We start from the raw sequence: 10,073 nt of genomic DNA on the forward strand, positions 1-10,073 counted from the left end.
AAAATTGATTTTAAAACGCTTGTATCGAGAATATAGTTGACAATACTCGGTCAATAGAAGAAGGTCTTTGGAGACCGGTGACCCTCAAATACAGAAGACCGGAGAGGGCCGATTATATGGTCACACGTCTGTATCATCCAGACGTTTCAGATTTGTCTTTCAACGACTTGATGATACAGATTACAATAATAGTTTCATGTTTACATTTAATTGGTTTTCATATTTTAATTGCACTTGAATATTGCTTCATAAAGTCGTTTGAAACTACCATATGTGCACGATGTATCGATTTTATTAAAACGTCTGTAACCGTTATTAACCAATCATGTATTGTTAACATATCACTTGCTCCTCCATGTAACGAAACAGGGCTCATGCTCCTCCATGCCTAAAAATAAGCTGCATACTAATAAGGTGATATAGATATACTGGTTTAATTGTACAAAAAGAAAGGAAACTTACTACTAGTATTATGATTTTCTATCAGCCGTATTGCTAATTCATTTTTTTTTAATTTGACGAACATGCACTTTAAACTATACATCGGTCCTATAACTATTCAAAGTAGTCGTTTTCCCCATAAATTTGAACAATTTAGCGTTATTTTTGCACAATTGTTTCAACAGTCCTGTGTTGCATGATATAAATGGAAATTATAATGTCATGTTAATCATATTATGTATTATAATAAAAACAGATAATGTAACATGAGAACTGTTTCAGATAGTTTTGGTCTTTTGAATTCTAAATATTTTTTATATTTTTAGCTGATTCCACTGGTGTTCAAATTTCCGACCTGACACTGAATTACAAGTTATGGAATAAATTTGCATTTTCGTGTTGCAGTACAACATTTCTTTAACATTTTTTTAGAAAAAAATAATAACAATTAATTGTCGTCATTCCGTTCCTCAATTATTCAACATCACATTTCAATCCCACATTTCAGTAAAATGTTCAAGTAAAATACATAGCTTTCTAGCTGAATAATTGGGACGTAAAACTGTACATACATATCTCAAGATTACTTCATGTTTATATAATAGCATTTAGCACTAGATTGTTCAGACTTTTCCAATATCGTAATAATGTTTTTTTTTAGTTTTGTTGTTGTTGATGTTGTTGTTGTTGTTGATGATGTTCTTGTTCTTCTTGTTATCTTAATTAACCAACTCGTTCCTGGCTTTATATAGTCTTTGAAAAACACAAACCAGAATTCTACGGTATTTATTTTGATTTTGAAACCTTATGAAACCGTTTTATTAAAAAAATGTTTAATACTTGAAATGCGAACTAGATTTTTCATTCTAATCTAATAAAACGAGTCAGTGTTTATTTCTCATAAAACCAAACATATCAATAAACGATTCTATTTTTAAAAATGGTCAATATTTATAAATGATAGATTCAGAATGTTCTAGATAATTTTGCATGATATACAAAGCTATACTAACATCTTTGCACCTCTCTCTCATTCACCTTGGAACGTGCATGTCTTGGAGAGACATAGGACATCGGCAGAAGATTTGAAGAACTTGGGATGGTGAAAATTAAGTTCAGAACCTGTTCCTGTGGACTAGCTGCCGATGACTGGACTGAAGTCGTAGGTCCTTGCAAAGTAGGCTGATACGTCGAGGAAGGGTTCTACTAGAGTTGGCTTGAACGGCGATGCCCTTTGTTGGCAACAGCATGACATTTTCATATTGTCTTATCTTACTCTCTGTTTAGATCTATGTTCATTGACCGCTGTAAAGGGACCTACTTTAGCTCAGTATAATTCATATGTTTACCTTATACTTTGTGGATATTTCAATGAGGTAAACTATTATCTCTTTGTGTTTCAAATTAACACTTTAAGGGCATGACTGGCGATATGTTCGAAGTGAGTACTCGACACAAAAAAAGTGACTTATGTGCCCTAACGTGCGAATGGGACCCTCATCACACACATATACACACACCATACACACATATCTACTGACCATTCTGAACGATGTATCATCTCAAAAAGTGATATTATATACGATGTAATCTAACAGGACATTCACATGTTATGTAGTTTTACCGATAAAATTATAAATTTTACAGCGTGTTTATATCATGAGATACCGTACAACATTGTGTCCTATCACATGTTATGTGAACTTTATTAAATGCTGCATATTGGCCTTATTCACTGTTGGCAGAAAACCATCGCGACGTTTAGGATACAAGTTTCAATAGCGGTGGATTTAGACGTATATTTCTTTGTTAGACATTTTATACATTCAGCTATTTAAATCGAAAGTGGAGGTATTAAATGACGATATTTAACCAAAAATAGGTCGTAATTAATAAAAATGGCAACAGGAGGTTGTGAAGTCGCATTGGATGCATTTCTGGATTTTCAATGTTTAACTTGCACAAACAAAGTTGGTGTGAAGTATTGTGTTGAATGTCAAGGTTACTGTTGTCAATCTTGTGTCGACACACACTCGCGATTTCCGACATTAAAATCTCACACACTACTTGACCGATTAACTGATGCAGTACAAGGATTGTCGGTGACATTGCCGACGGAGATATGTGCTATTCACACCACCATGTTAGTCAACATGTATTGCAAAGACCATGATGAGGTGGGCTGTTCAACATGCAAGACAATGAATCACAGGTAGTTTATAAAGGATCTTTTAAATTAAGTATAACCGTAATGTATTTTTATATAGCGATTTTAATCTTAACTAAAAGAGGAGCGGTGACCAAATGGATAAGGTGTCTACCTCTCAACCCAGGGATCATGGGTTAAGCCCTACATTTACATGTAAGTGTTTCAGTTACCAACTACTTTCTGGTTGGTAGTTGGGTGTTCACACAAAGAACAAACTGAGTCCTCTGGTCGATTTATGGTGAAGTGGTGTTACCATATTATAGAAAACACATAACTTATTACATAACCGTAACATTTGTTTCAAAAATACTTTCTATATTCAGAGGAATATATGCAACATCCGAATTACCAACTACCTTCTAGTAGGTAGTTGGGGATTCGCGCGATATATATCAGTTGTAGAACAGTTATATTTATTCTGAAAAGTTCTGTCTGTTTTGAGGGGTAAACCATGCTTAGTTTGAATTACCATTACCATTTGGTAGGTAGCGCGGGATTTGCGCGAATTTTTCAATGTATATCATAAGCATAATAATATTGGCAAGAAGAGATGATAACCAAGAGATGATTATATATATATATGATCACTAGAATGCAAATCACAGGGTCTTCTGTCATTTTTTCCTACTATATATAGAGAGGTTTTATAAAATAAAGACAGATTTCTCTGTGGTGTAAACAAGTTTCTTTTTATTTTGTGACCTAGTTTCTGAACTGAGATAACCCATATCCGAACGAAATTTTGTTATCATTGAAATAATCATTTTGAAAAGGTCAAAATGAAGATTAAGTGTAAAGTGTTTACAAGGTTTTAATTTTATATCACCTTATAACCTAGTTTTTAGTCCCCTACCGGTTTAACCGGAGGGGACTTTAGGTTTACCCTCCGTCCGTCTGTCTGTCTGTCCGTCTGTCTGTCCGTCTGTCAGTCTGTCTGTATGTCAGTCCGTCAGTCCGTCCGTCCACAAAACTGGATCCCGCGATAACGCAAAAAGTACTGAAAATTCTTTTATGAAACTTGATATATGGATAGATGGCAGTATGGACATTATGCACGTCTTTTTCTTTTCTTCCTATGTTGAAAATTCTGGTTGCTATGGCAACAAATAGTCTGAAAATATGGCAAATTTAACACATAAACTGGATCCAGTGATAACTCAAAAAGTACTGAAAATATTTTTTATGAAACTTAAAATATGGGTAGATGGCAGTCTGGAGATTATGCACATCTTTTTCTTTTCTTCCTATGTTGAAAATTCTGGTTGCTATGGCAACAAATAGCCTGAATTTCAAGATTTCTGATTTAAATTTTTCAGCTTTTTCACTATAAGTTCTTTATTTCTTAAGGTGTTTACTTCAAACTTTAAATATAAGTTTCTGGCCATCAACCACATCATATATGACAAGGTTTACAACTCTAGCACAAAAATTATCAGCATTACCTCCCTTGAACTTAGAATTTTTATGAAAAAAAATGTTGTCTTTTTTAAATAACTTCTTTATTTCCTAATGTATCTACTTCAAACTTCATATATATGTTTCTTATTATCACTCAACATTTTTGAGGAGGTTAAATACTCTAGCAAGACTATTATCAGAATTATCTCCCCCTTGAACTTAGATTTTTTTCGACTTAGATTTTTTATAGGATTTACTTTAAAATCCCACATTGAAATAATATGACAGGGTTGTATAAACATAATTTCCTTACTAGGCAGGGAAACTTAACACATTACTGTGATATAGACAAACTTAGAACTCAAAAGATTAAAGTTCATTAATGTCATTCATCCACTGGTAAAATTGAATGGCCAATGGCCCATCAGAATGTTGCTGGGGTTCTAACCGGTAGGGGACTTATGGATTGCTTGCAATACTATGATAATTGCTTGTTTTTTATTCAAACAGTTTCTGCATATAATTGCGTTATTTTCCCAAAAGAGCAGATGAAGATAAACCACGATCTCTCTGCCAACTTCATTGACTTGTATTTTTAATCATTTCTTTTTTTAAAACAATCATAAAGTTTAAAGTTCCAGTATAGCATAGTACAAAGACTAGTCAATATTTTACTTATAACTTTTATTGTGTGTGAAAAAATTCATTTTCTTGATTTATGAGTGTACTTCAAGCAAATTGTCTATTTTTTGTATTTATTCTACCTTAATTTCATAGCAACAAAAAAATAGAAGTAAATAAGTGTTTTGTACGGAGCCCCTAAGGTGACATTCTCGACACTTTTCCCCCGGCATTTAATTCGTTTTTACGAAATGTTAATTCGTTTTTACGAATAATTCGCATTTACGAAATATTAATTCGTATTAACGTAATATTAATTCGTTTTTACGAAATATTATTTCGTAATTACGAAATATTATTTCTTAATTACGAAATATTATTTCTTTATTACGAAATATTATTTCGTAATTACGAAATATTAATTCGTTTTTACGAAATATTATTTCGTAATTACGAAATATTAATTCGTTTTTACGAAATATTAATTCGTTTTTACGAAATAATAATTCGTTTTTACGAACTATTAATTCGTAATTACGAAACATTAATTCGTTTTTACGAAATCTTATTTAAGGTCATTGTGAGCTTGACAAAGAACCTATCAGCAATGTTTTAATGTTTGAGGCAATTAATCTTTTATGACATGTTTCTTCAAAAGAGAAACATGCTATATTATTCCTTACTTTTATCATATACATTAGTAAAGTAAACGGGCGAGGGGGGTCCAGACTTTCACTTATCTAATCAGTTTAAAAATGGTTGTTTTCTTTATTTCCTTACAATTCATGCATGGGCATCGTGCGATCATAAAAACATAATTTATCCTGCTACTGTCTATTTCATCAGCTGGATAAAGCCCTGCCGGATAAACTTATCTATCTCCAGTCATTACGTCATATGATGACATCACATGGTTAGCAGCAAAACAAAATTACATATAGATGCTATTTTACCGGGGAAAAGTAAGAATTAAACCATTTAATTAATCTAAAAACATGATTTAAAGCAGGATAAATTAAATACATGGTTGATGTCGGGATGGAGAAGGTTTATCCGGTTCGCTGCGAAAGTGAATCTTGGCTCGCTAAAGCTCGCCAAGATACACTTTCTCGCTCACCGGATAAACCTTCTCCATCCCGACATCAACCATGTATTCTCTATATTTTATTTCAAAACTCAATAATTTCGACAAAACGAAACAGTAAAAAATGTCCGTGTTTGGATTTGAAGCACAGGACCCCCATTTTTACTAAATTTTCCTAGCGCGTGTACTATCACGGCTGTGGCTCAACGCTAATGACAGGCGATTATTTTAATTTATATACAATAGTGTTAAGTTAAAACACTTGGGGAGAAAAATATCACTTTATATTGCATTTACGTTCCTTATATTCAGTCAGGAACTTTGTTTCGAGGCCTTATTTATAACTATTACAACGAATTATTATTTCGTAATAACGAATTATTATTTTGTAAAAACGAATTATGTTCCGGGAAAAAAGTGTGGAAAATGCCACCTTAGGGGCTCCGTAGTTTTGTGAGAATATCTTATTGTCTTATACTTTCAAACTTCCAGTGTTGCTTGTTTTAACATTTTGATATACTTGTACTTAAATATGTAGCTGATCTATTTTTAACAGAGCATGTTCAAATGTCCATTCCATCCCTGATGAGATCGGCGTGTTATTCGATGCAAACGAACTAGAAGACACGAAACGGTGTTTAGATAACAATGAAAAACGATTTAAAAGTATCGAACAAAAAAAAGAAGATGCTCTTATATGGTTAAAGATGTCAATAAAGGAAGCTGACACGGCGATCGACAATGCAAAACAAGAGGTTATTGACCATGTAGAGAAGGTTGCAAGCCAATCCAAAGAGGAAGTGGTGAGAAAATATCAAGCTGCGAAAGATCAGATTGAAAAAGACACACGTGAAGCAAATGAAACCATAAATGATTTAATGATGATTTCTAAAGGTTTAAGAAAATCAGAGGGTAACAAATCACAACAATTCGTTCTCATGAAAATTGCGAATCGAAAAATGAAAGAAGCCAACGAAAAGGGTATTCTCAAACATAACGGACAGGTAAACATCTCTTTTGATGTAAATTCTGTCATCCAGGATTTTATTAGTGACATCAAGAACTTTGGTAGAGTAAGCTGCCCACTGGGTATTAGACCTTACTCTGCTGAGACAATCAAAGATATGAATGTTAAGTTACAAGACGATAAATCAACTTGTAATATATTTGGATCGTGTTTATTAGAAGATGGGACGCTTCTATTAACAGATTACAATAATAAAAGACTCAAGCGTGTGAACATTGAAAATATGACAGTTGATGGCTTTTGTAGTTTTGACAAGAATCCCTATTGTGTATGTTGTACTAGTAAAGTCGAGGCCGTCGTTACTTTCTACAGCAGTTCAACGTTTATTCAGTTTGTCACCGTTGGTGCACAACTGACACCTTCAAGAAAAATAAACATGAATCATAAATGTCTAGGGATTTCCTATAAAGATGATAAACTTTATATCGCCAATAATGCCCAATCGTTATATATACATGATATGTCTGGTAACGAACTACAAAAAATATCAACAGACAGCACAGGTAGTAGTTTGTTTAATGATGTCCGAGAAATTTGTATTCAGTGATTCTATACGAGGTGGTGTAGTTGCAGACTGGAATAGAGGTGTTATTGTTCTTGATGATCAGTATCAGCGCATTGCTGGATATTGTGATCCCGAGTTGAAAGGTGTATCATCAGCATGTACGGATGGTAAAGGAAGCATCTTTGTTTGTGGATATAATTCACAAAACGTACTACAGATAGGATCTGATGGCCAAAAGATTAGTGATGTGGTTGACAACTCACATGGAATACAATATCCCGAGTCATTGTGTTTTGATTCAAGCAGGTGTCGGTTGATTATAACACAAGGCTGCAGTGACATTGTAAAAATTATTCAGATGAAGTAGTCAGTGAACTTTACAAAAGCAGATAAAAGAAGCTCAGTGACTTAGTATCTTTCTTAAGTAGTGTCAATTTTATGTCTTGCAAATTTAATAATAAATTAAGTAGACTCAAAATTGTATACATGTATATGTTTATAATTTATATAATGACATTCTTTTAAGATTATGCAGACTTAATTTGAAAATCAACCTTTTAAGCTTGAGCTTAATCTGTTTTCACACTAATAAAATATGATGTATGATAATGAGAAAATATGTTGTTAAAGTAGCTTAAAAGTAAAAAGTAGCATACCATTTTTGCATTGCATTGAAAAATACGTACTTTTTCACCAGTTCAATTATAATGCATAATTGGACACTTTAGTCTTGTTTTTCATTTTCCGAGTTTAAAAACCGTATCAAACGCAAAGTCTCGTTCGTTTTCATTTTCCGAGTCATCAAGTCAATTCTGAATTTTATTGGTCATCTGCACAGCTGTAAAACCTACTAGTATATTTGACGAGGAAATGTGCTCAAAAATGTGTAATGAAACTATTTCACACCGATTGTTCTAAAGGAGTGAAACATGTATATATAAACACTTAATACAATACGTGTTTGATATGGGACTTTTAAACTAGGAAAATAAAAACGAGGCTTGATTGAGTGCAATATTGTACTCAATAGTGTGTAATATCCACATACTATCATAAGCCTTGTAAACAATTAGAATGGATATCACCTCTTTTGGTGTCTGTAATTGTTTTAATAAACTTAGGAATGATTAAATTCAACAGAATACATATATTTCGTAGATGTAAATACGTAATGTAACGAAAATAGACGAATTATTACGAGCTGTTGAAGCTTGGAATGGTTTGGTTAATGCAACTGTTCCAAACTTGCAAATAACCATTGAGAACAACTAGAAATAATGAGGGGCTTTTTGCATCACATACTCGTACTTAACCATTACAAAAATTACATAAGTTTTACTTTGGCTTTTTCTTACCATTTTTAAGTTAGACAAAAGATGAAATATGTTTAATTATTTTAACTTATGAAATATACGAGGGGTGATCCAAAAATTCGTGGATACCCTGCATAAAACAAAAAGTAGTAAAGCAAATCACATGAAATTCTAGAATCTTATTAAGTGAGCATATGTTGGCAAATTCTCAAAATATTGTAAAAATTGTACAAGAATTAACGAGTCTGCACCAGTTTATATGCATAGACATGACAAAACGCGGCGCAGCTCACGACGTCACAAACGACGTTATGCTATCATAGGAAGTAATCTACGTTACCGTTTTGCCTTATAACTTTTCAAAGTATTCCCCTTTAAGGTATTAGGACCCTAATGGGCACTATCAGGAACTAAAAAATTGACATCATAAGTCAGATGTATACCTTAAAGTACACCTGTATGCAAAATTTAAACAAAGTTTACCGTACGGAAATCAAGTTATGGCCACTTTTCTGAACTCAAGCTAGGATGTTATGAGGGCCCTTTTTTAGAAAGTAGGAACCTTTAAATAATCTTCAATAATATTCTAATGAAAAATGTTTTTCCATTAATTTTTGGTAAGAAACAAATAGTACCATTCAGCTAACAATCCAATTAAGCAAAATTATGGTTTCTACTAAAAATTTATGAAATCTGTATAAAAATGTTACCCTTCCCCACCTATTTTTACCACGTGTTTGACCATTTTTCTACTTAGGGAGCCTAATTTAAAAAATTCTTAAAATTTACCCAAATGAGAGCCTAAGTTTCCCTAAATTTTTAAAAAAGTATATTGGTTGATCTTGTAAAATATGAAATACTTTTACCGTCTAGTTTTGATTATATTACACTTTGAAAATATCAGGTACCATATTTATCACTAGATTTAGCATAATTTAGCCAATAAATACCTATATAAATTAAAAAATCAAAATTAAACACTTTTTTTCTTTCCAAATGGGACATGAGAGATACATAAATAATGTTAAAAGAAAAAAAGAAGAAAAAAAAGTTGACCCTTCTGGGGATTGAACCCATGGCCCTCATTTTCAATGTAGTTAACAGTAGTTCTAACCTATTTGAATACTCTTCAAAGCGGAGGTAATGCATTAGGGTGCTAAAACCTTAACCCGCACACATTTTTCATGGCGGCGGATCCAGTCGCTAAATTTACTCGCATACCATTCCTGGCTGAATGATGACAGTATGCATTGGGTGACTCCTCGTATTTTGTTCCGTGTAATGACACAAACATTTAATTAGAATTATCAATATTTTCCAAACAAGATAGAAAACTTCCTTATTTTGTGTATTTGTTTCTTCAGGTAACAAACATCAAAAATGCTCTTAAAACCATTTTTTAGACGTTGTTAAACTTATGTATGCCCTTTCTGAAGAAGGGAAAAATATTTCATAAACTTACGATATAATTGATA

General features: G+C 32.7%; 1 protein-coding gene across 1 annotated transcript; it reads left to right on the forward strand.

Annotated features, from left to right (window-relative positions):
- Positions 1-2,110: 2,110 nt before the first annotated feature.
- Positions 2,111-7,943, forward strand: LOC132749909 (uncharacterized). Its single transcript, XM_060739835.1, has 2 exons — positions 2,111-2,653; positions 6,310-7,943. Exons 1-2 carry the CDS (start codon positions 2,340-2,342, stop codon positions 7,325-7,327), a joined length of 1,332 nt encoding a protein of 443 aa, XP_060595818.1. The 5' UTR covers positions 2,111-2,339; the 3' UTR covers positions 7,328-7,943.
- Positions 7,944-10,073: the final 2,130 nt, after the last annotated feature.

This window comes from Ruditapes philippinarum, unplaced genomic scaffold, assembly GCF_026571515.1.
Source record: "Ruditapes philippinarum isolate M1 unplaced genomic scaffold, ASM2657151v2 ctg709_1_1_1_1, whole genome shotgun sequence".
NCBI lineage: Eukaryota > Metazoa > Mollusca > Bivalvia > Venerida > Veneridae > Ruditapes > Ruditapes philippinarum.

What these genes read in the sequence shown, in the direction of transcription:
- LOC132749909 (XM_060739835.1), top strand. Translation starts at nt 2,340, where the DNA reads ATGGCAACAGGAGGTTGTGAAGTCGCATTGGATGCATTTCTGGATTTT. An exon ending in TGCAAGACAATGAATCACAG is followed by an intron (nt 2,654 to 6,309) that starts GTAGTTTATAAA and finishes TATTTTTAACAG; the next exon opens with AGCATGTTCAAATGTCCATT.